The 25,599-nt window shown below is 40.5% G+C and overlaps 1 protein-coding gene across 1 annotated transcript in view; it reads right to left on the bottom strand.

Moving 5' to 3' along the window:
• necab3 (N-terminal EF-hand calcium binding protein 3) overlaps window positions 1–25,599 on the bottom strand; it is an 80,053-nt gene that overhangs the window by 1,005 nt on the left and 53,449 nt on the right. The window contains exons 6-12 of the mRNA XM_005168786.6: window positions 24,223–24,359; window positions 13,028–13,149; window positions 10,968–11,047; window positions 10,822–10,875; window positions 7,175–7,287; window positions 3,743–3,820; window positions 411–502 (exon numbers count right to left, since the gene is read on the bottom strand). Coding sequence (XP_005168843.2) covers window positions 411–502; window positions 3,743–3,820; window positions 7,175–7,287; window positions 10,822–10,875; window positions 10,968–11,047; window positions 13,028–13,149; window positions 24,223–24,359 — 676 coding nt within the window. The remainder of the gene's footprint in view (window positions 1–410; window positions 503–3,742; window positions 3,821–7,174; window positions 7,288–10,821; window positions 10,876–10,967; window positions 11,048–13,027; window positions 13,150–24,222; window positions 24,360–25,599) is intronic.

The raw sequence follows: 25,599 nt of genomic DNA, 5'->3' as shown, positions 1-25,599 counted from the left end.
ACTTTAGCATGCATTTAGTTGCTCAAGCGTAAAACGAGACAAAAAGCTGTTTACTCGCACGCGCCCGTCAGAATCGGCAGGCTAATGCAGAAGCTCTATTGAATATACTAGAGTAAAATAAATGCTCATATTATAAAGACATGGCGGGGGAAATGTAATTTAATGCAGTGCTACTTGTATAATCTGAGACCCACTTTATATCGGATATCACTCAGCTAGTGGAGATCGCTGATTTTTAAAGAAAACAGACCTTAAACGAGTCGGATTTTGCATTGGCATTCAATTCGCCGGAAGCGCTTAACCCAGGTTACTGGCAAATTAAAGTCCTATTAGCATGCTTCGGCATACAGTATACCCCATTTCAGAGAGACTATTCAAAACTTTAACTTTAATAATTAGCTGTCTTATACCTGGCATGAGCATTGTGGAGACGATCTCTGGATCCTCCAGCATGTCTATGATGCAGCGCTGGAACATCTTACTGGCGTCAGACTGCAAATAACTGCAGAGAAACACACACACAAACTCACATTATGACATGTAGCAATCAACAACATCCTCCAAATGTGCATGCAGGACATTTAGTTGAGCTACTTTGCATTAAAGGTCCCATGAAGTGCTTTAAAATGTGCATTTTTTTATTCGATGTTTGACTTAATCTCAACTGAAAAATGAAGAGAGGGTGGGACATGGAGTAGCTCCTCCCCTTTTAAAAAAAACAGCCAATAACATTCTGCTTCATCACAGCTCTGCCAGTGAGAGTGGTTGAGCTCAAGCGCATCAAATGAAAAGCCAATGAGAAGAAGGGGGCGGGGCATGTCAGATACTAGAGAGCATTTAATTGGTCTGAAGATTTGATGAGAAACTGAAGTATGAGGTGACGTGAAAACAATCGTTGACCAATTTAGGTGGAAGTGACAATCTGCAAGCTTTACATGTTTATATCAGTTTTATATACTGCAGCTTCTAGCTCATGCAGACTTTATATAATAATAATAATTAATAATAATAATTCCTTAAATTTATATAGCGCTTTTTTAGACACTCAAAATGCTTTACACAATGGGGGGAATCTCCTCATCCACCACTAGTGTGCAGCATCCACCTGGATGACATGACGGCAGCCATTTTGCGGCACACCACACACCAGTTGATTGGTGGAGAGGGGAGAGAGTAATGAAGCCAATTACGATATGAACATGCCAGTGGACAACTTTGGCCTGGATGCCGGGGTTAAACCAACCCCTACTCTTTTTCGAAGGACATCCTGGGATTTTTAATGACCACAGAGAGTCGGGAGCTCGGTTTAACGTCTCATCCAAAAGACGGCGCTCACAGAGCAGTATAGAGTCCCCTTCAATATACTGGGGCGTTAGGACAAACACAGACCACAGGTTAAGCGCCCCCTGCTGGCCTCACTAACACCACTTCCGGCAGCAACCTAGCTTTCCCATGTGGTCTCCCATCCAGCCCTACTTAGGCCCCGTTTACACTAGTGCGTTTTAGTTTTAAATCGGCGTTGTAGAATGAAAACGATCCGCGTCCACACTCGCGTTTTACCCAGCGTTTCTGAACTGCTCTCCGTCCACACCAAAACGCTGAAAACGCACATCACGTGACCACACACACACTCTCGGGCAAGCGCTCCAGCCTGTCTACCCAGATGAGAGCTCTGCTTGTCGGACTGCTCATCACGCATCTCCCGCTGGATCTAATCTCACTATATTTGCTAAACGTGATAATTCATTCATGTTGTTGTCTTTATCTAACGACATAAGCCAATTCCCTGACTTTGGTCATTGACATCTATTAAGTTACTTGTTCACGGGTAAAGCGCAAAGATAAGTTAATGATTAATCCAGGTACATTGACTGATCGCTCGTCTTTATTTCCTACAATGTATAAACTTATTGTATGTTATACTTTTATAATTATCGATTATTAAAACTGATATTCAGCAAAAGAGAGGGTGCGTTTCGTATTTTCACTGAAATTGAAAGGAGGCAGTTGTTATCGGCTCCGTTTTGTTATAAATATCCACACAGTGACGATGACGCTCATATATCCAGCACGACGCCTCAACATTTCTGCTGTCTGTTAAGTTTTCTGATATTAAAAAGAAAATAGGCAGTTCCTTATATCATGTTTACATTTTATTGTTGAGAAAGTGAAACAACGTAGCCAAGGTGATGTGAATGAAGTTATAAAGTACACTGTTCCCTTAGAAGATTTACCCGTGTCCTCGGTATGTTTTCCATATCAAACTGAGAAGGGGGAGACTGCAGCCTTGATCAAACTTGCGAAGTCTTAACTTACAAGAAGAGGATGCGAGACTGAACTGTGTGTGGGCTACTTAATATTGAGGAAAAGCCCCAATCAGATAGGCGAACGTCAGCAGCCCCGCCTCCGTTTTCAGATGTCTCCGTCTTTCCCCATCCACACTGAGACGGAGCAGCAGCGTTTCAGAATGAAAACGGCCTCTCCAGCGTTTTCAAAAAGCTCCGTTTTCGGCGCTCGAGAACTCCGGCGTAGTGTGGACGGTTGGCGTAACCGTAGCAAAACTTATGCGTTTTCAAACTAAAACGCACTAGTGTAAACGGGGCCTTAGCCTCAGTGGGCGACCATGTGAGAGTTGCAGAGAGCTAGCTGCCGACAAGCTCGCTGTCTCTTTAAGGGGAAGATGAGATCCACATCATGTCAAGCATCACAGATGAGATTAGGTAACACGAGGCGTCACGTGTAAATCTTGGAGATCAGTGTGTGTGTGTGTGTGTGTGTGTGTGTTTGGGAAATTTGTGCTACTAGACGAGACCATCTGCTAATCTGAAATGAGTCTCCTTAAAGACTCTCAGCAATCTGCCTGCAAAACGCAGAGGTGCACATACAAATGCACACACACACTCATCTCGCTTATGTAGATCTCTAAATCAAGGTTAGGGGGGTAGAGATTTATGGAAGTCTTATTTGATCAAAAATACACCAAAATATAATATTAAATCATTGTTTAAAATGTGAATGTTGTTTATTTCTGAACGTTTTTATTGACTTCTGTCTCCAGTTTAGTCTCTTATATCAGATTCCTCCTTGAGTCAGTGTAATCATGGTCTCTCTGTGTGTGTGTGTGTGTGTGTGTGTATGTGTGTGTGTACGCGTTTTTGTGACATATCAGGACACAAATCTGTATAGTGACATGGGTATGACACAGGTATTACAAAAAGGAGGTGAAATATGAGGACATTGGTGACGTCCTTATTTCTCAAAATGCTTATAAATCCTACAGAACACAGTCTCCTGTGATGGTTGGGTTTAGGGGTGGGGTGGGGGCAATATAGTATACAGTTTGGACAGTATAAAATGAATGGAAACCTATGTAATGTCCCCACTTTTCACAAAAACAAACGTGTGTGTGTGTGTGTAATTGTGACATCCCATTGTGTGTGTGTGTGTGTGTGTGTGTGTGTGTGTGACATCCCATTGTGTGTGTGTGTGTGTGTGTGTAATTGTGATCCCAAACTGTGTCACAGTAATGTAAATGTGTGTGTGTGTGTGTGTGTGTGTGTGTGTGTGTGTGTGTGTGTGTGTCTAGCAGACGCAGGACTCAGCAGGAGGCAGAACAGACCCTCAGAGCAGGCCGTGCTTGTCTTCTGCTCGCAAAAATAAACTTAATTAGGATTTGATTTCTGAAAACCCCTGAACGGGCTCTCTAAATCATTACACAGACATAAGACAGGCACACACTCACCTCATCCAGGAGATGCGGTCCTGCCAGAACTCATAGATGATGTAGCAGCTCTTCTCAGGAAGCTTCTGGATGGAAACACTGATGCAGAAACACAGAGCTAATCAGTGCTAACATCATCTGACGGGAACATTAGCGCTAAACTCAATGCTTACAGTTACTCCTGCAGCGTTTCAGAGAAACACAAATGACTTTTCTATGTAATCATAAAAGAGATGTGTTTTATATTTCATTCATTTGCCACAAAATGTACACTAGGCCTTATGACTACATATAGAGTACGGTCTTTATGAAGACATGTGTCTTAATTCTGTTAATTTCAATCAAGTTGCATGTGGATGGTTTTAGAATCAGTGTTTGTTCAGACAACTGAAAGATTGAAGCCTAAGATTGAAAGTGATATTTCTTCCTGCATGTACAGAGCATCCGGAAAGTATTGATGGCGCTTCTTTTTTTCCACATTTGTTTATGCTACAGCCTTATTCCACAATGGATTAAATTAATTTATTTCCTCGACATTCTACACACAATCCCCCATAATGACAATGTGAACAAAGAGTTTTTGAAATTGTTGCAAATTTATTAAAAATAAAAAAGCTTTAAAATCACATGTACATCAGTATTCACAGCCTTTTCTCAATACTTTGTTGATGCATCCCACATAGCAAAATTTCTCTGGCCCAGCTCTGGCCCACACAATCAGGTTTTGCTTGGCCCACATGCCGCAGTGAATTACGGTACATGACTGGACCAAATCTGGCTTCCAGACAAGGGCCAAACACAGACCATATCTGGGCCAAGTCTCAGCCGAGTTAATAACTCATAACTGGGCCTGAACTGGGCCAGATAGGTTGGTGTGTCACGATTGCAATGAAATTGATAAACCCATGGAGTGATGCGCTTTAGGCACACTATGGGCACGCTTTTTCTCAAAGTGACCTGATTGGTAGAATTTTTTTTCTTTACTCAAAAATGATTTTAGTGTATTTTAAATGTGGGTCAAGACTGGCCAAACTCACATGGCCCACTTATCAAATTTTTAAATCTGGGCCAAATACTACGTTTTTCATCTGGCCCAAATCTTGTGTGCCGCCTTAAAAATGGTGTCACCTCTGCCAAACCCGGGCCAGAATTCTTTGCTACTAGGGATCTTTGGCAGAGATTACAGCCTCAAGTCTTTTTGAATATGATGCCACAAGCGTGGCACACCTGTCTTTGGGAATTTTCGCCTGTTCCTCTTTGCAGCACCTCTCAAGCTCTATCAGGTTGGATGGAAAGCAATGGTGTACAGCCATTTTCAGATCTCCCCAGAGATGTTCAATAGGATTTAAGCCTGGTTTATACTTCTGCGTCAAGTGACCGGCGTAACCCACGGCGCATGCAACGCGCGTAGCTGTGCAATTATACTTCTGCGCGCTGTCTCTGTTGGTCTGCATTAACACTTCTGAAACACTAGTTAGCAGTGAGGTGTAAATGTTCCTCTGTGTCGAGTTTCTTCTCTGCTGTTTTGCTTTTCCTGAACACTTCCTGGATGTACAAGTGGCTCAAACTCGCTCATTTTGAGGCAGGAACCGGCGGACGTGCAACAACTTTAACCATGAGGTAAACACAAAACAAAACTTTCCATCCGGAGCTCCTTCACGAGACTCTACACTTGTAAACAATCGCTCCATCGGGCTCGCACCATTCACGCGGCTCTCAGTCCCGCCCAGACTCGTCAGCGCTAACAAGCCAACCAATCACAGAGCTTGCGCTACGTGTCGTTGCGACGTGTAGTTAAATTTTTTGAGAGGTGCACGTCAGCGACGCCAACGGCCACGGCGAGGGGCTATGTGTCAGCGCCATAGCATACGCCGGCGTTTGACGCAGGAGTATAAATCAGCCTTTAGGTCTGGGCTCTGGCTGGGCCACTCAAGGACATTCACGGAGTTGTTGTGAAGCCACTCCATTGATATTTTGGCGGTGTGCTTTGGGTCATTGTCCTGCTGGAAGATGAAGCGTCACACCTATCTGAGGTCAAGAGCACTCTGAAGCAGGTCTTCATTCAGGATGTATCTGTGCATTGCTGCATTCATCTTTCCCTCTATCCTGACTAGTCTTCCAGTTCCTGCTGCTGAAAAACATCCTCACAGCATGATGCCAACACCACCATGCTTCACTGTAGGGATGCTGTTAGCCTGGTGATGAGCGCTGCCTGCTGTTCTCCAAACGTAACGCCTGGCGTTCACTCCAAAGAGTTCAGTTTGAGTCTCATCAGAGCAGAGAGTTTAGTTTTTTACGGTCTGAGAGTCCTTCAGATGCCTTTTGGCAACTTCCAGACAGGGATGGTCTTTCATCTGACCACTCTACCACACAAGCCTGATTGGTGGATTGCTGCACAGATGGCTGTCCTTCTGTAAGGTTCTCCTCTCTCCACAGAAGAACGCTTGAGCTCAGACAGAGTGACCATTGGATTATTGATCACCTCCCTGACTAAGGCCCTTCTCCCCCGATCACTCAGCTTAGATGCAAAAGTGAAGCTCTATGAATACTTTCTGGATGCACTGTATATTCTATATCACATTATTTGAGCTATAAAAATGTATGTATTGAATAACAAAGGATTAAACCATTTCTTAAAAAATACATCGATTTTCAGAATAAGTCAGGATTCGCATGGTTAATATTCTTTTGAAATATGTGACTTTGAACCAAAATACATGTTTCAAATGTATATTCTTTGGCAATAGCCAAAAATACATTATATTACTCAAAACTAGGGCTGCACGATATTGAAAAAATCGGACATTGCAATATTTAGTTTTGCAGCTATATATATAAATATATATATTCATTCATTAATTTTTTTCGGCTTAGTCCCTTTATTAATCAGGGGTCGCCACAGCGGAATGAACCACCAACTTCTCCAGCACATGTTTTACACAGCAGATGTCGTTCCAGCTGCAACCCATTTCTGGGAAACATCCATACACACTCATTCACACACATACACTACGGACAATTTAGCCTACCCAATTCACCTGTACCACACGCAGGGCGAACATGCAAACTCCACACGGAAACGCCAACTGACCCAGCCGAGGCTCAAACTGTGATATGAATATATTTCAAGCAAATATACATTAATAAAACAAAGCAAAAATAATAAGCGCTTTGGTTTCGCAGTATTTTTAAATTATTTTTAAAACCTAGGATTACAGATTTATTATTCAAATAGTTGTGCCTCAGCTAAATATTGTCCTATCCTAACAAACCATCCATCAATGGAAACCAAGTGTATTTATTCACATTTAAGATAATACATAAATCATAATATCCAAAAATTGACATTTATTACAACACTGTAAAAATTTTTATGACAAAAACTCGAACTCTTTGTGATCTCATAGGTTTATTCTATGATTCGTATCTCTAGTAAATCTGTGTTTTCCTTACTGTAGGTTGTCGTTCTGGTTGGCGGTGGTGTCGGCGTAGCTTTTCAGGGCTTTCTGAAACTCCTCGAGATCATTCTCCATCACGCTCATCTGTCTCTGCACCAGCAGAATGTTCTAGAACAAACACAATCATCAAATCATCAGGCGGAGAAACAGTGATGAATCTGTCATTATTTATTTATGATGATTTTTTATTTACACACTGCTTCTTTAAGAAAAAAAAATGATTACAAGTGCAGATTTGATTGAGTTACACATATTTTACAAAGACCAGAGCCAGTCCTTTGGACAGAGAAAGTCACTTTGGACAAAAGCGTCTGCTGAATGACTAAATGTAAATGAATGAAGATCTCTGGGGATTGAAATGACATGAGAGCAGTGGTGGAAAGAGTGCTGAAAATCATACTTTGGCCATTACTTGGCTAAAAATGTAATTAAAGTAGAGTGTAATGAAGTTCACGGCCCTTTGGCCGCCGGGAAGGAGGCGGAGAATCGACGCAGTTTTTAAATGATTTATTAATAACAGTGACTGCAGCTCCTCACGGAGACTGCCGTCAAACCGAAAGCAGAAATAAAACAATATGCCCGGGCCCGGTCCTCTCTTGGCTTCCTCTGCCATCGTTCCTCCTCTTATAGTCCAGAGCACCTTCCGTGGGATCTGAGGCCGGTGCGCAACACAGGTGCATCCACTTACGCGGCGGCCTCATTCTGTTCCCACGGCTCTCGGCCACGCCCCCTCGTGACATACCCCCATCTCCCATCACAGGCCAAGGGCACCCGCGAGACCCATGAGACGGGCCGAGAGAAAAGGAGATGGAAAAAAGGAGGAAAGACAGAGTGGACCGAGAAAGGGGAGAGAGGAAAAAAAAAAAAAGGGGTTAAGGGGTTCGGTTCTCCAGACACGATGCCACTCGGTCCTCCACCAGCTGAGAGATGCGACGACGTGCTGCAAGCCCTGTGGAGGAATCTATCCACCCGTTCATCTTCTGGTGTCCGGCGGCGGTTCTGGCTGGCTGGCAGCATCTCTGGTCTCCTGCTCCGCTCCCGCTTCGGTGGACGGATGCAGGCTACGGCATCATGGCGGATCGCGGCGACTCCCCCGGGTTCTGTGGGATGGCTCCCTTCAGCTCTTTCCCTTCCGGTGGTGAGCCCCGCGTCCCCTGCTCCTCCCCATGCTGGGAGACGGCAGCAGGCAGATCCTTTCCTCGCCAGCCTCAGGCCGCCCCGGCACTCAGAGCAGACGAACGGGTTTCTTCCCCACTCGGGTTAACTCCCGAACACTCGCCCCCTCTCTCAGCGGCGAGGGCATCTGGACAACGTGTCCCTCCTTCTCCCGGGCTTCGGCACCACTGTAATGAAGTTCACGGCCCTTTGGGAAGAAGGAGGCGGAGAACCGACACAGTTTTTAAATGATTTATTAATAACAGTAACGGCAGCTCCTCACGGAGACAACCGTCTAAATTCAAACAAACGGACGGCAGCTCCTCACGGAGACTGTCGTCAAACTGAAAGCAAAAGTAAAACAATATTCCCGGGCCCGGTCCTCTCTTGGCTTCCTCTGCCATCATTCCTTCTCTTATAGTCCAGAGCTCCTTCCGTGGGATCCGAGGCCGGTGCGCAGCACAGGTGCATTCACTTACACGGTGGCCTCATTCCATTCCTACAGCTCTCGGCCCCGCCCCCTCGCCACATAGAGTAAAAGTAAATATTACTCAAAGTATGTGTTAAAAAGTAGACCTTTCAAAAGAGTAGTGAGTATTAAGCTGTGAAAAGCTGATGCATTTACATGCAGTTTGTGGATAAGTGTGTAAACGTAACATTCTGTAGTGCATTTATTTATTGCTCTAGAGGCACACAACGTCATAAGATGTTAATATTAAGTTAGGTTGTGATGTCAGGTGACCAGCGTCTAAAGACAACATAACTTTGATGTCCAATACCGATGTCAAATGACGTTGATATTTGGTTGATTTTAGGTTGTTAGAAAGTGGCCAAAATCCAACGTCAAGCCAACATCCTAAACCAAAGTCATATTGATGTAAAATATTGACATTTATTCATCAGGTATAGCAACCAAAATCCAACATCTGCTACACGTCATAGTGGTAACGTCCACACAACGTCAAGCTGTAGCATCATTAGATGTTGATTTTAGGTTGATTTTAGGTTGGACATTGACATTGACCTGACGTTGAGTGCAGATTTTGCAGTGTCTATTTAGGCTAAGTGCAAATAGCGCACCTCGTTGAGTGATTCCCGCCCATCACCGTATGATTGACAGAGACAACATAACTAAATAGAGCGGCGAACATCAGCGTGAGTGGCGTAGCTCGTAAAGCGCATGGCAACATGTTTTGAGGCGATCAATCATGAACCCGGATCGAATCCAGCATGTGATGAACTCATTCTTCTTTTTTCTCCTACTACATATCAGATATTGCCTACTCTTCATCACGAGGAAGACAAGTAGGAATCATTAATAAGTGTGTGTATTATGGAGGACTCATAGAATGAACTGGATTGGAGAGATATCCAAATCATATGCATTATAAGTGTGTAGAAGTTATAGATTATAAACACCCTTAAATATAAATTTTAGTACTGCTTCAGTGAACCTGAACAACTATATTAAAATCTCTCAACTAAAAACAACTATATTAAAATCTATTCATTTTCACTGGCTGTATTAGTATATTTTTAAAGTGCTTTAAATGCTTTAAAAATAAGTTAAATCTTTGTTGACTAGAAATATATGTAGTGTTTATCATTTATTTAAAAAATGCTGGCAATACATCATGGATTAATTTTATTAAAAAGTATATTAATCTTATTTTTTATTTCAACTATAGGACTGCGCCCAGGTAGGAGGCTACAAGACATTGGACCCAGGGGCCTCTGAATTCTTAATCCGGGCCTGTCTCTTTCTTGGACACTTTTAATGCTTCCATATAGTTTGCTGCGATTATAAATTATAAGTAGTTCATTCATTCATTCATTTTCTTGACGGCTTAGTCCCTTTTTTAATCCGGGGTCGCCACAGCGGAATGAACCGCCAACTTATCCAGCAAGTTTTTACGCAGCGGATGCCCTTCCAGCCGCAACCCATCTCTGGGAAGCATCCACACACACACTCATACACTACGGACAATTTAGCCTACCCAATTCACCTGTACCACATGTCTTTGGACTGTGGGGTAAACCGGAGCACCCGGAGGAAACCCACGGGAAGGCAGGGAGAACATGCAAACTCCACACAGAAACGCAACTGAGCTGGGGTTCGAACCAGCGACCTTCTTGCTGTGAGGCGACAGCACTACCTACTGCGCCACTGCCTCGCCATATAAGTAGTTCAGTTTAATGCAATTTACATTCTATGTCTGATTTGGCTGGACAGGAATCACAGGACTGAATTTTCTAATCTCAATAGGCGAGAATAAATAAAGTAGTGGAGTAAAAGTACCGATACTGCACTAAAAATGTACTCAAGGGGAAGTAAAAGTACACATTATTAAACTACTTAGTAAATTACAGTTCCTGAGAAAAACTACTCAATTACAGTAATTTGAGATTTTGTAATTAGTTACTTTACACCGCTGCATGAGGGTGAATAATTACAGTATTTTAATTTTTGTTCTTGCAGATACTCACTGATTTGTATGTGCTGGCCAGTGTATCTTCTTTCAGCGGCTCCAACTTTGGACTCTAAAATGAAAAGCAAATCAAAACTAAAAACCAGCTTGCTCAAAGCATACAAAATATAGTGTGTTTGATTGTATATATTTGGATGTATTGACCTGACACTCCAGTTTGTCGATGAGCTGCTGCAGTCTGTTGATCTGAGAGCACCAGTGCTCATCTGTATCTACGGTAACGCCTGAAACGCAACACACACCAATTACTCACTACACAATCACTGTTAAAGGGACAGTTCACAGAAAAATAAAAAACTCCTCATTGTTTACTCACACTCAAGTGGATCTAAATTTTATTTATTTTTTCTTCTTCTGTTGAACACAAAACAATATATTCTGGAAAATGTTGGAAAAAATCAGCGATTGACATTTATATTTTCACTCATTCATTCATTTTCCTTCTGCTTAGTCCCTTTATTAATCAGAGGTCGCCACAGCGGAATGAATCACCAACTTATCCAGCATTTGATTACACTGCTAATGCCCTTCCAGCTGCAACCCAACACTGGGAAACAACCATACACACTTTTTCACACACATACACTACGGCCAATTTAGTTAATTCCCCTATAGCGCATGTGTTTGGACTGTGGGGGAAACCGGAGCACCCGGAGGAAACCCACGCCGACACGAGGAGAACATGCAAACTCTACACAGAAATGCCAACTGACCCAGCCAGGGCTCAAATCAGCGACTTTCATGCTGTGAGGCGATCGTGTTACCCACTGTATATATATATATATATATATTTAGTTAAGGTCAGAATTATTAGCTGTTTATTTTTTCCCCAATTTCTGTTTAACTAAGAGCAGATTTTTTTTCAACACATTTCTGCACATAATAGTTTTAATAACTCATCTCTAATAACTGATTTATTTTATCTTTGTTATGATGACAGTGAATAATATTTGACTAGATATTCTTCAAGACACTTCTATACAGCTTAAAAAGACATTTAAAGGTTTAACTAGGTTAATTAGGTTAACTAGGCAGGATAGGGTAATTAGGCAAGTTATTGTATAGACAGTAAAAAAATAGCTTAAAGTGGTTAATAATTTTTACCTTAATTGAAACTGCTTTTATTCTATCCGAAATAAAACAAATAAGACTTTCTCCAGAAGAAAATATCATCTCAAATACTGCGAAAATTTCCTTGCTCTGTTAAACATCGTTTGGGAAATATAACAAAAAATAAAATAAAATGAAAGAGGGGCTAATAATTATAATTACAAGAAAACATAAACAAATATTTGTATAAAATGTTCTAAAATACCAATTCAAAACATTAATGTATATTTTTATAAATATTATATAAATACTAAACAAGCAATAATGAAGATGTGGGTATTTTTATGTCTTCACTACCTGACAAATGTCTTGTCACTTATTTAAGTTTACGGAACAACAAACAATACCTAAACTTCTAGTTGATCATTTGGTATCAGAAGTGGCTTATATGAAAGGCAAAGGCCTCTAGATTTTGCTTATTTGAGCACAATAAAATATGACCATGTCTTGATTGTGAATGATTTCATTAGGACAGTAAGGTCTGACTCTGCTTAGACTAAAGTCTCATCACTGAACAGAAATAATGTCCAGTATAGAATATAAAGTCCTGCTGCAGTGGAGACAGAATGAAGATTGTGTCTGACTCTGTCATGAGCTTGGACGACTCAATAATGTTCATGACTGGTGACTGGCTGGCCAATCCTGGAGCAGCTTGACCTTCTCTGCTTTCAGGAGCTTTGATGTGGAGGCTGAAGTATGAGAAGGAGCGCTATCCTGCTGGAGAATTGTCCCTCTCCTGTGGTTTGTAATGTAATGGGCAGCACAGATGTCTTGATACCTCAGGCTGTTGATGTTGCAGATCTCTCGCACGCCCCCATACTGAATATAACCCCAAACCATGATTTTCTCTTCACCAAACTTGACTGATTTCTATGAGAATGTTGGCTCCATGCTGGTTCCAGTAGGTCTTCTGCAGTATTGGTGATGATTGGGATGCAGATCAGCAGATGATTCAGCAGGAAAATCCACCTTCTGACACTTTGCCAAATGATCAACTAGAAGTCAAGTTATTATTTGCTGCTCTTACAACTGGGATAGACAACAAGACTTAAGTCAGGTAGTGTATATACTGTATATATATGTGTGTGTGTTACCGGTGGTGAGAATGCCTGAGTATGGATCAGTAGGAGACAGACACATGTTCTTCTGCACTCGACGGCCACATCTTCTGTTGTTCTTCTGAATGACCAGATGCTCTGGGACTTTAACTTCAACCCTGCAAAAAAAGAGGAAAAACAGCACAAAAGCTTTGTTAAAAACCCCAAAACACACGTCAGCAGTAAGGAATGTGTTTATTTACTATAGTGAAGACATCAAAAATAGGCAGGTCTTGTTGTATTACAGGCCTTTTGCCTTGGTGCTATCAATTAATAACATTGTATTGCTTAAAAATAGGACACTATGATACACATTTGTCTTGTTTTTCAGTGTTGTTTTTCGGTAATGTGAGAGGAAAACACACCAGTCTTATGTTACACATATATTTTTAGCAATAGACTAGGCTGGATTTTTCTTTTAAGCCAAACATCATTGGGATATTAGATCATGTTCCATGAAGATTCATTCTTTCATTAATTTTCCTTCGGCTTAGTCCCTTTATTAATCTGGGTTGCCACAGCCACAGTTGTGTGTCAGCAGTGAGTGAATATAAACAGCTTCTAATGGTAAAAATTAATACATTTTATTGTTTATAATCAGACCTAATAAAAACAGTCTGCAGAAACACTTCGATTGACATTCTCCATTTATTGACCTTATTCCAAAAAGGTGGAAGTGCGCCTGTTTTTCGCGATTGTCTTAGAACTTCCGATTTAGTCGCCTATGGGAGAAATGCAAAAACGGAAATGCTTGTAGTTTCTGCCAACCTGACTCTACATCATAACTTTTGAATCCAGATGGATTGAGCAACCATTACTGCATCCAAAATGGTGAAAAGCCTTGGAGTAACGATTGATGGCCAACTAAACTTCACTGACCACATCTCTAGAACTGCTTGATCTTGCAGATTCGCACTCTGTAACATCAGAAAGGTCCGACCCTTCCTATCTGAACATGCAGCTCAACTCCTTGTTCAAGCTCTTGTTCTCTCCAGACTGGACTATTGCAACTCTCTACTAGCCGGGATTCCAGCTAACTCTATCAAACCTCTTCAGCTGCTTCAGAACGCAGCAGCACGAGTGGTCTTTAATGAAGCTAAAAGAGCACATGTCACTCCGCTGCTCATCCGTTTGCACTGGCTGCCAGTTGCTGCTCGCATCAAATGCAAAGCTCTGATGTTTGCTTACAAAGTGACTTCTGGCTTTGCTCCTTCTTATCTGCTCTCGCTTCTGCAGATGTATGTGCCCTCCAGAAACTTGCGTTCGGTGGATGAACGTCGCCTCGTGGTTCCATCCCAAAGAGGGAAGAAATCACTTTCCCGAACTCTCGCATTCAATCTGCCCAGTTGATGGAATGAACTCCCTAACTGCATCAGAACGGCAGAGTCACTCGCTGTCTTCAAGAAACGACTAAAAACTCAACTATTTAGTCTCCACTTTCCTTCCTAATCTGCAATTGCCTCTCTGGATATACCACTAACTGTGCTAAAAAAAACAAAAAAACAAAAAAAAATTCTAATACTTTCCTTCTTAGACTTTACACACCTGAAACTTGCCTACAGCACTTATTCATTGTTGCTCTTATAGTTGTGTAAATTGCTTCCTTGTCCTCATTTGTAAGTTGCTTTGGATAAAAGCGTCTGCTAAATGACTAAATGTAAATGTAAATGACTAGGAATAATAAACGGCAGAAAACGGTCAAAGTACTTGCTCTACATACAAATGTTTGGATGAGTATATAGACCAAGTACAGTAATATAATAAGGAAATATCAGTTTGCAACATCAAACAGAGAAACGAGCAGTTTTAAATGTCTAAAAATGAATGGGAGTGAATGAGACCGGAAGTCTCGAGCCAAAAATATTTGAATGGCTGCGCCCGCTCGTCGCCGAAGAATAAGGTGGATACGTGTCATCAGAGGGGGAAATCCCCGCCCGCTAGTGACCATCTCTCCCTCATAAGCATAGGACATTAATCTTCTTGTTGAATCTGCCACCATAGATATATACACTAGATATCGCATATGGACCCTCATCATGCGTCAATAGCGCCGCCACATTGGTACAGTGCTCCCAGGACAAATGTCATTCAACCGCACTAGACAAGACAGTGTTATTACGTGAAGATGCGGGACTTTAGCGCTGTCTACGAGTGTAGTAACGAGCAAACAAAGAAAACAAAGCACAAAGGCAGAACATTTCATAGGTAATATTAAGTTTTTTTTCTGTTTTTGTATGTTCTGAACTTTTGCGCGAATCAGGTAACGTTATTGATGATAACAGTCTCTTACTACATTCACCATACGGCAAAGCAGCTCCAACTCGCACTAAACACTTGGCTTATGCTAGTTTTGTTGAATAAAATCAGCAAACAATGCAAAATAAATATGACAACGAGATGCTGCGCTGCCAGAAACTTGTATTATTGTCAGCTAACGCTAGTGAAAGAGTCATTCGGGGTATTCATTCACAAACGAATCGCTCCCTCCGTCAGTATGAGAAGTGAAAGCAGGAGAGGAGCTGTGTTTCAGGACATGATTCAATCACATTTAACAGGGAGGGTGAATAGTACATTTCTGTACACACAAACACAAGCTTTTTGTCAGGAATGCCCGTGAGATCACTGATCCATCAATGTAGAAAAGTGATGTAAAATTATAATTTTCGTAATTAGAAAAAAAAAATACACACTAACATCCAGGAAAACTCCCGATCATAGATATATGTGTATATGTGAATATCTCTGGCTTTGGATGGACACAGTCCTCCACTGTACCTGGGTCCCGCATTCATTTCAAAGGAGCGCTACCCTGTACCAAGATGGCGGCGCTATTGACGCATTCTGTCCAATAGACAACAATAGGCCAGGCGACATCTAGTGTATATATCTATGATCTGCCACTATGCTGACACATTTGTAGCTCCTCCCTTGCATTTAAAGTGACAGTCACCAAAACGACATAATTGAGTTCAAAGCCTAAAAGGGTCAGTTTTCAGCTTCACTATACACCAGGGCTATTCAATTGGCGGCCCGCGGGCCGAATCCGGTCCCCGAGGCACTTTGTTCCGGCCCTTCAAACAGTGTGACCAAGACATCGAAAATAAATTTAGTTCAGTCGACAAACGGCCGCTATAGTTTTGAAGTTACGTGCGTCTGTTCAATAACAGCACCAGCTGCAGTTAAAGGCTGCACAGAGCGCGAGTCATCATAAGCGAGTGGTGCGGGCAGCCGAAAACATGTTTTTAGAAAAGGTTATTTGTACAATGCACTGATATCGTTAATAGGGATGCAACCATTAGCCGATTTCACTATTAACCGCACTTTAATTCGTCACAGTTTAATAATCGTAAAGTCTTCTCTAAGCCGCATTTCTGTTGCACGGAACGAAACGAAACTGCTGCAAAATGCCAAGTTGCCTGTGCGCTAGTTTTAAGTTTAAAGTACACCGAGGCTAATACGCACGCACACAGGATTATCTATAGCAGAGGCCGTTACCATATCACGTCTTTTACACTTGCAGGTTTGTTATTTCTAATGTAAGAATATATGACAATATGCGGGCGCCAGCAGAGCCATGTGCTTGCGACTTTCTGGGCGCACGCAGTAGAAAACATCTCACGGTGAGAGTTGTGCGCGCCTTTCAGTGCGATGCAAACAAAAGATATGTTAGAAAAATTATTATTAAAATGATTATGTATGCATGAGGGTGAGGCAGTGGCGCAGTAGGTAGTGCTGTTGCCTCACAGCAAGAAGATCACTGGGTCGCTGGTTCGAACCTCGGCTCAGTTGGCGTTTCTGTGTGGAGTTTGCATGTTCTCCCTGCCTTCGCGTGGGTTTCCTCTGGGTGCTCCGGTTCCCCCCACAGTCCAAAGACATGCGGTACAGGTGAATTGGGTAGGCTAAATTGTCCGTAGTGTATGAGTGTGTGTGTGAATGGATGCTTCCCAGAGATGGGTTGCGGCTGGAAGGGCATCCGCTGCATAAAAAATGGATAAGTTAGTGCTTCATTCCGCTGTGGCTACCCTGGATTAATAAATGAACTAAGCAGACAAGAAATTGAATGAATGAATGTATGCATGAATGCAGATGACAACAACAGTTAATCTAAATAGCTACTTACCTAATATAAAGCTTGAATTTACATTAGACGTGATAACCGTGAAACCACGATTATTCTTAAAACTTCATAATCGTACAACCAAAATCTATAATGTTGCATTACTAATTGTTGTGCAGTTCAAGCATATGAATGTGTCTAAATGTAGAAGAAGCCTACTGCAGCAATGCACTGCTTCTGTTGTGCTCTGAAATACAACATTTGAATGTTTGTAAAAAGTCCTTTGTACACTACAGTAATAATATGTAGTTTCAAAATGCAATATATTAACATTTTAATGTAGAAAAAGCCAACATGGGTGTCTTAAGGAGCAAATATATACAGCATATGGGCTCTTATATGCTGTTGTGTCATCACTCATATAGGTAGTCACATCTCTCCGGCCTTTCGTTTGGGATGCTTTTCATGAACCGGCCCCCATGCCAAACTAATTGAATAGCCCTGCTATACACATTCAAGAGACATCAGAGACTTGTTTTACATCTTGTAGAATAGGTCCACTTTAAAGTTGATTTTCTCAACATTTAGTTTTTTTTTTGCATTCTCAGATTACAGAGTTTGTATTTCAGCCAAATATTGCCTAATCCTAACTAGGGTTGTCACGAGACCGGAATTCATTACCAATCAATACTGAAATTTTAAAAACGTCCATTCCCCGCTAACATTTGAAGGCTGTTGAACGTGTTCTTATGCTCTGTTCACACCAGACTCAGAAAGCGCGGATAAATCGCGATATTTGTGCGTAAATTGATGGCTGAACATTTGAGTTTACTCGCTTAATTCGCACATCAAAACTCATGTGTTTGGACTGTGGGGGAAACTGGAGCGCCCGGAGGGAACCCACGCCAACATGGGGAGAACATGCAAACTCCACACAGAAATGCTGACCAAGCCGAGGCTTGAACCAGCGTCCTTCTTGCTGTGAGGCGAGAGCGCTACCCACTGCGCCACCGTGCTGCCTGCTATTATTTTCAGCAACTGATTAAAAATTAGTTTAAAAACTTTCAGGGCGGACGGCTGCTTCTCACTCAGGGCTATTAATGTTAATGAGGGAGAGATGGTCACTAGTGGGCGGGGCTTTCCCCCTCTGATGACACGTACAAAGGGAGAATGTCAATCAAAGTGTTTCTGCAGACTGATTGTATCAAGTCTGATTAGAAAAAAGAGAATTAATATATTTTATCATTAAACGCTGGCTATATTCACACACTGCTGCCACACCACTGTGTTAAAACCCCTTATGAAAGTGATTTTTTGGCATAATAGGTGCTCTTTAAAAACTGGATGTGTTTGCTTGTTGTTTTTAGTGACTCTTTATTGATATTCAGTGCGAGCGCTCGAGCGGATGGCAGATTTGACGGAGCGCAGCAGTGAAAGAACACGGCGTCTGCATTTCTGCCTTTACTGCCAGGAATTGATTAGCACAAGTGAATATCGCTGAACGTAAATAACCCTGTCAGCGCTGTAACCCGGCTGACGTCACACACACATATGCTCACATGAGTCAGAAGCCCCTCTCAAGGCTGTTGTTGACCCATTTCTGCTATTATCATCAGCACAGTCGCCATCAATGTTCCCTTCAGGGGACACTTCTGATGTAACATTCACAAACGTGGGAACAAGCTGGAGACATTCTGCATTTATCTATCGATTTTCCGTAGCAAACTGAAGCTGTGAGGAATCTGAAATATGCAGCACCGATTCATTCATAAGAGAAGCTAAATAGTTGTTCGGCCAAACTTTGATTAGATTTGAATGGTCCTCAAATGGTTCAGATCTTACCTTGAAGGGAGAGATTACGATGTCAATATCAACCCGGGCTCATTGTGGAAACGTAGCCCCGCGGACATTTCTGCGGACCGCGAGACACGTCCCGGGAGGTACGTATTCGAGCGTTTTTTGTTTTTGCGGCTCCGCGAGAGACCGCTGTGCGCGTCTCTCGCGAAAAGCCATTGGATCGACCGACCCGGCCGCCCTCCTCTTCCTCCTCCTCCTCCTCCTTCACTAAACCCGAGCGACGGTTTGCAAAAGCCGTCCAGAAAAAAAAAAAGCAAAAGCCCTCGTCTTCGATTTCGACCGCGTTTTCGGATCCCGCCGCGTTCTCGCCCTTATTTTTCGGATTCTGTTTTTCATATTACCTGATTTCCGGAACCGCTGTTCCCCGGACTCCATCCTGGTCGTCGTCCCAGCGGCAGGGGCGCAACTGCACATTTGCTGATGGGTATGCGGCTTCAACTTTTGCGCGCCCCCCTTCAATCCAACTAAATTTTATAACTGGCAAGTGATAAAATGTGGAAAATATTTCCATCAATAAATTAAAGATATTTTTTCATATCAATATGCTTCAAAAAATACAGTTTCGCAGTTCTGAACACAACTGAAATAGTATGAAGTAGTAAAAGGTATAATTACATTAAGCATGTTGAGTCGCAAAGAAATGCATCTCATACCACCCCAAATTTCTTCTCAATTTAATTTTCCCTCACTAAATGATTATATCACCTTGACTAGCCTTGCTTTTGGACTTTTTGAACTACATTTGTCAAAACAAAATGATAGACATGGGAGTCCTAAAGGGCAAAAGAACATTGCAATTACTTCTCACATGCATACTGTGAGAAGTGTAAGGTCTGTCTTTGCAATTGACTGAAACTGCTAAAAGTTAAATAAAAAAGACAGTCAAATGTTTAGTGTAAAAAAAAAAAAAACAGAAACAAGCAAAAGTTCTATTTAATTGAAATGTTATAACTTTGTTTGTAGCTAAAAAAAGGGAAAAGGGGGTGAAATGATTTTTTAATTTAATAAAATACAATATTATACCATATAAAATGCTAAATAAACATTTTTAACAAATATATATATATATATATATATATATATATATATATATATATATATATATATATATATATATATATATATATATATATATAATATATATATATATATATATATTGAAACTTTTAATATGGATAATTTCAAAAATAGTTTTGGCACAATGGCGCCCCATGTGTGGCGCCCCTATGCGCCGCATATACTGCATACCCCCTTTTTGCGCCACTGCCCAGCGGCCAGCTCCTTCTCCTTCTCCGAGGCCTCCGCTCCGCCGACGTAACGCTGTGAGCTAAGCGAACAAACTGGTTGCATCGGGAAAGCCCTCCACTCAGAGACGAGCCGTCGGGCCGGCGCCCCGCAGCGTTCGGTCGAAAAAAACTAAACGCGGCTGTACGTACCTCCGGCCACGTAAATCGCGGTCTCCAGAAACGTCCGCGGGGCTACTTTTCCAGAATGAGCTTGGGTTGGTCAATATAGGTGACCATAGGTCAAGGTGCACACCCAAAACAAATGGAGTCCCACAAGGTTCAGAATTCACCTCTCTTGTTCAACCTTCATATGCTCCCTCTGAGCCAAATAATGAGAAATAATCTCCTACCACAGCTATGCTGATGACACTCAGATATACTTAGCCGTACTGACTCATGACTTCAGCCCCATTGACACCCTCTGCCAATGCATTTATAAAATTAACAAGTTTACAAGGTGAATACGTGCCTTGGCTCTAAGGGTCAAACACAAAATAAGGTCAAGAATCTTGGTCAGACTCTGGAGTCAGATCTGAGTTTCAATAGTCATGTCAAAGCAGTGACAAAATCAGCATACTATCATCTCAAAAACATAGCAAGAATCCAATGCTTTGATTCCAGTGAAGACTTAGAGAAACTAATCTGACTTATTGCCGGTGTTACGGTTTAACTGGTGACCGTGTTAACTGGTGTCCCTTTCCAGATGTAAGCTATTCACGTTTGCAGATTGGCAGATTCGTCACTTTTTCACAGCAACAAAACATGTCCATACCAAATAAAGATTCTTATTAGTTGGTGTCAGTGTCATTGTGTGCATTATTGATTTTAATATCTGTGTAGTAGAACAGTATATAACCAAAATAAATCTAAAAATATAATTAGAATTTACACGTCTTCAACAGGATTCGAACCCGTGTAGTGAAAAGGTTTAGCACTCGTGGCAATCAACTTATCTAATTGAGCTACTCAGATCTTCAAACGAAGCGGTCTGTTTTAATATCTTTGTCAATTAAAACGTGCCTTGCTGTGGTTGTGGACCCGTGTTGACATGTTTCCATCGATGTTAACATGTTTACATGTTGTTTAGTTACATGTACTCGCGTTAACGTGTTTCTACAAACTCTCCCGCTGATAGAATAGCTCTCTGAGACTAAACGATGCTTCATCAGTTGCTCAAACCATGTTTTTTCTTAGTTCTAGACTCATGTCTACCTGTGCCTTTGGAGTCGTGTTAACTCGTGACCCATGCTCATACATGTAACGTAAATAAAGATTTTATCAAAAAAAATGAATACAATGACGATATTATTATGCAACATATTATGTATAATATATATAATATATATTTCATATGCATATATGTATATAATATGCGAACCAGACTTCTACTCTGTTCATACAGGGACCAGCCTTCAAGTTTATATAAAAGATTCGGGTTTTATAAAATGTTATTGTGACAGAATCTGAAGTTAACTTCTGCAGGAATTGTAATCCTTAAGCCACAACATTAACAGAGATTTTTATGTTCACCTGCGCTATAAAACTCTTTATTATTGCTGTTTATGGGAAGCTGAGCTGCTCAGGCAGTCAAGTTATGAAATCCTCCTAATGGAGCTTTTTTGTTTGACAAATGGGAATTACAGTCAGAGAGAAACAACGGCAGAAACGTTCTCACTTATTGAGCGATTAGCAGCAGGAAAAATAAAACATATGCAAACATTTCCCTGCTGTTCTGTCGCATTATGAGTCTTCAGAGGATACGGCATGTTTTCTGTGACAGCAGCTTGTGAAGAAGAAAACACCCTACGGATAAACAAGACGAATGTGCTTCTTCATGAAGGAAGCATTACACGTTTCATCTGTTCTCAGCGTTTCTCCCTCTTGCTCTCACAGATATATTAAATGCGGAGACAGGTGAAGATCTCAGAGACTAATAAAGCATCTTTAGTGATTCTCTGCTGCTCTTTTGGGAAACAGAAACTTCTTCATATCAGGAGTTATTTTTAGGTTTTTCGAAGTTTCGCAACAGTGGTTTTGAGTCCACTAAAAAACTGTGGGCTGAGGAAATACAGTGCTTTAAAAATGTTTTAGAAGGTCCCTCTTGGTTCTAATGATGCCACATGAGAACTGTTTGAGTTATCTATATAGAAAAATAGGTTAAAAAAAGTAGGTTGTCATGTTAAGTCGCTTTATATAAATAGACTGTGTGTGTTTAGAATGGAACTGAAAATGGCATTTCAATTTAAATAACTTTCTATGTTTTCATTGATTTTAACTGGGACAGAATTAGGGATGCAATGATTAGCCGATTTCACTATAGAGTGGGGGAACTATGATGCCAATTTGAATGCAAAAAATCTGGAAGTGAGCTAGCATTTTATCAGTTTCAGGTCCCTTGTCTCATAGTCAGTGGGTATTTTGAATGGGATTTCGATTAATTTGCTTAAATAAGGTTCATGGCTAACACACACTCAAGATACTTTCACGTTTTACTCTACGACATCAGTTACAGCACACTCTTGATTTATTTAATTGGTTATGCTTCTTTAAAAAGACGGTTGCTATAAAGTTGCTAAATGGGACTGCAGGCGGTGTTGGAGACATTATACGTCATCGAGCTGAGCTGGTCTGGTGTGCAGCCTGCGTGCGTTAGGCATTTGGATTTGTTTGTTATTTAAGTATTTTCATGAATAGTGTTTTATAGTTTGTGGTATTTTTCTAATTGTGAATTCATATTGTGTGTAGATAATTCCTTCACTTGTAGAGACTGTCAAGACAGATTAATTTGCTGATGCTTTATTTTAATTAAACGATATTATGAGGATGAAAAAACTAGAACTGAAACTGTGTTGTGTACATACAAAACCAACTGGTGAAAATGTTGAAAAGCCTTGGAGTAACGTTTGATGACCAACTAAACTTCTCTGACCACATTTCTAGAACTGCTCGATCGTGCAGATTCGCTCTCTATAACATCAGCAACGTCCGACCCTTCCTATCTGAACATGCAGCTCAACTCCTTGTTCTCTTGTTCTCTCCAGACTGGACTATTGCAACTCTCTACTAGCCGGGCTTCCAGCTAACTCTATCAAGCCTCTTCAGCTGCTTCAGAGCGCAGCAGCACGAGTGGTCTTTAATGAACCTAAAAGAGCACATGTCACTCCGCTGCTCATCCGTTTGCACTGGCTGCCAGTTGCTGCTCGCATCAAATTCAAAGCTCTGATGTTTGCCTACAAAGCGACCTCTGGCTTTGCTCCTTCTTGCTCCTGTTCTGTGAATGAACATCGCCCCGTGGTTCCATCCCAAAGAGGGAAGAAATCACTTTCCCGAACTCTCGCATTCAATCTGCCCAGTTGGTGGAATGAACTCCCTAACTGCATCAGAACAGCAGAGTCACTCGCTGTCTTCAAGAAACGACTAAAACCTCAACTATTTAGTCTCCACTACACTTCCTAATCTGCAATTGCCTCTCTGGTTCTACCGCTAACTGTATTACAAAAAAAAAAAAAACTTACATTACTAATGTTTTGCTTCTTACACTTTACAGACCTGAATCTTGCCTACAGCACTTATTCATTGTTGCTCTTATAGTTGTGTAAATTGCTTCCTTGTCCTCATTTGTAAGTTGCTTCGGATAAAAGCGTCTGCTAAATGACTAAATTTAAATGTAAATTAAAACTAAATGAATTTGAAAACAAATAGTCAAAACAAAATAAAAACAGTCCAAACATGCGATATAGATGAATTGATTAAATAAATTGTTTTTAGTGTATGAATGTGCGGGTGTGGGTGTTTCCTAGTACTGGGATGCAGCAGAAAGGGCATCTGCTGCGTAAAACACAAGCTGGAATAGTGGCCAGCCCTTATGAATAAGGGACTAAGTTGAATTAAATGAATGAATGAATCTCCATGTGTGTGTGTATATGCATGTGGGTGTGTAAATGTGTGTGTGTGTATGTGGGTATTTCTATGCATGTGTTTGTGTTACTGACGGAGTGGTGCTACTCTGCGCCTCCACCGCCTCCATTGCACACTGCAAGGACATCTGGAGAGACAGCAGCTGACTGGACGTCTCCCTCAGCATGAAACGGGTCACAAACTGACCCAGAACTGATGACCCCTGGTAGTCCTGTGGAGGAAAACACTCGTAGTGATGCAGAATCAACACACACCGCTGTTCTGTCACCTCCGCATCTGCTGAATGTCATGGTGTTTGATCCTGCAGTGTTTCTCAACACAGAATTACACACACACTATTGACTGACTGCTGATGAAACACTCAGGGGACATCCAAACAAATGATGACTGGCTGAAAACTGAATTAAAGCCCACTCTATAATAAACAAACAGCAAAAAAGTTTTACAGACTTATTTCTCTAAATCTTATTTCTTATGCATTATATTATTTCAAACGACTAAAATAAAAGTCCCTTTGTTAAACTGTAGAGTTGAATTTTCAACATCAAAAGTCGTCAGAGCAGAGATTAACATCCCATAATGCAATTCACATCCGCAAATAAATAATACTATTAAATGCTATATAATTAAATAATACTATTATACGCTATATTTATACTACAGTATCATAAACTATATTTATGCTATATATTTATACTATTATCTATATAATATTACAGTTTTTATTTATATTTTGCACTAGCATTTGATTTATTTATTTACTAATATTTTAGCTTAGTTTTAGCCATATTTTTCCACATTACTTTACTTTTATTTCAGTTTTAATGCATTTATTATTATTATTATTATTAATATTATTATTTTTATTATTATTGTTGTATTTTTAAATTAGTATTTTTTTTAATTGTTTATATATTTTATAATATTATTTTTTTTGGGATAACAGCATTATGATTAACCAAAAATAAAATTGAACAAGCAAAGAAACAAAAAGCAACATTTTTTGTTTATTTATAAGTACGTGTGTACAAAAACTTTTCATTTAGTTTAATGTGTTATAATAAAGAAACTAAAACTAAAGTAAAAAATAATACAAACTACATTAAAAAATATCTATTTAAAATAAAACAATGCAAAAATACAGAAGTACATCAAACTAAAACTTTAAATTAAAGTAAAATAATTTAAATTAATAAATATTTTTTTATTTAAAATAACTATAATTTTACAATAATTTTACAATTTAAATTAACTACAATTTAAGTCAAAGCTAATAACATATCACTGGGCCAAAAAAAGAATAAAATAAAAAATAATAAATAAAATAAAATAAAATAAAATAAAATAAAATAAAATAAAATAAAATAAAATAAAATAAAATACAAACGAAGTAACTCGTAGCTGAACTATTAAAGTACAATGCATCATTTGGGAAAAGAACCATGAAGTGA

Source organism: Danio rerio, chromosome 6, assembly GCF_049306965.1.
Source record: "Danio rerio strain Tuebingen ecotype United States chromosome 6, GRCz12tu, whole genome shotgun sequence".
NCBI lineage: Eukaryota > Metazoa > Chordata > Actinopteri > Cypriniformes > Danionidae > Danio > Danio rerio.
The sequence above is the reverse complement of the archived record's forward strand: the minus strand, read 5'-3'. Positions and strand labels throughout refer to the sequence as shown.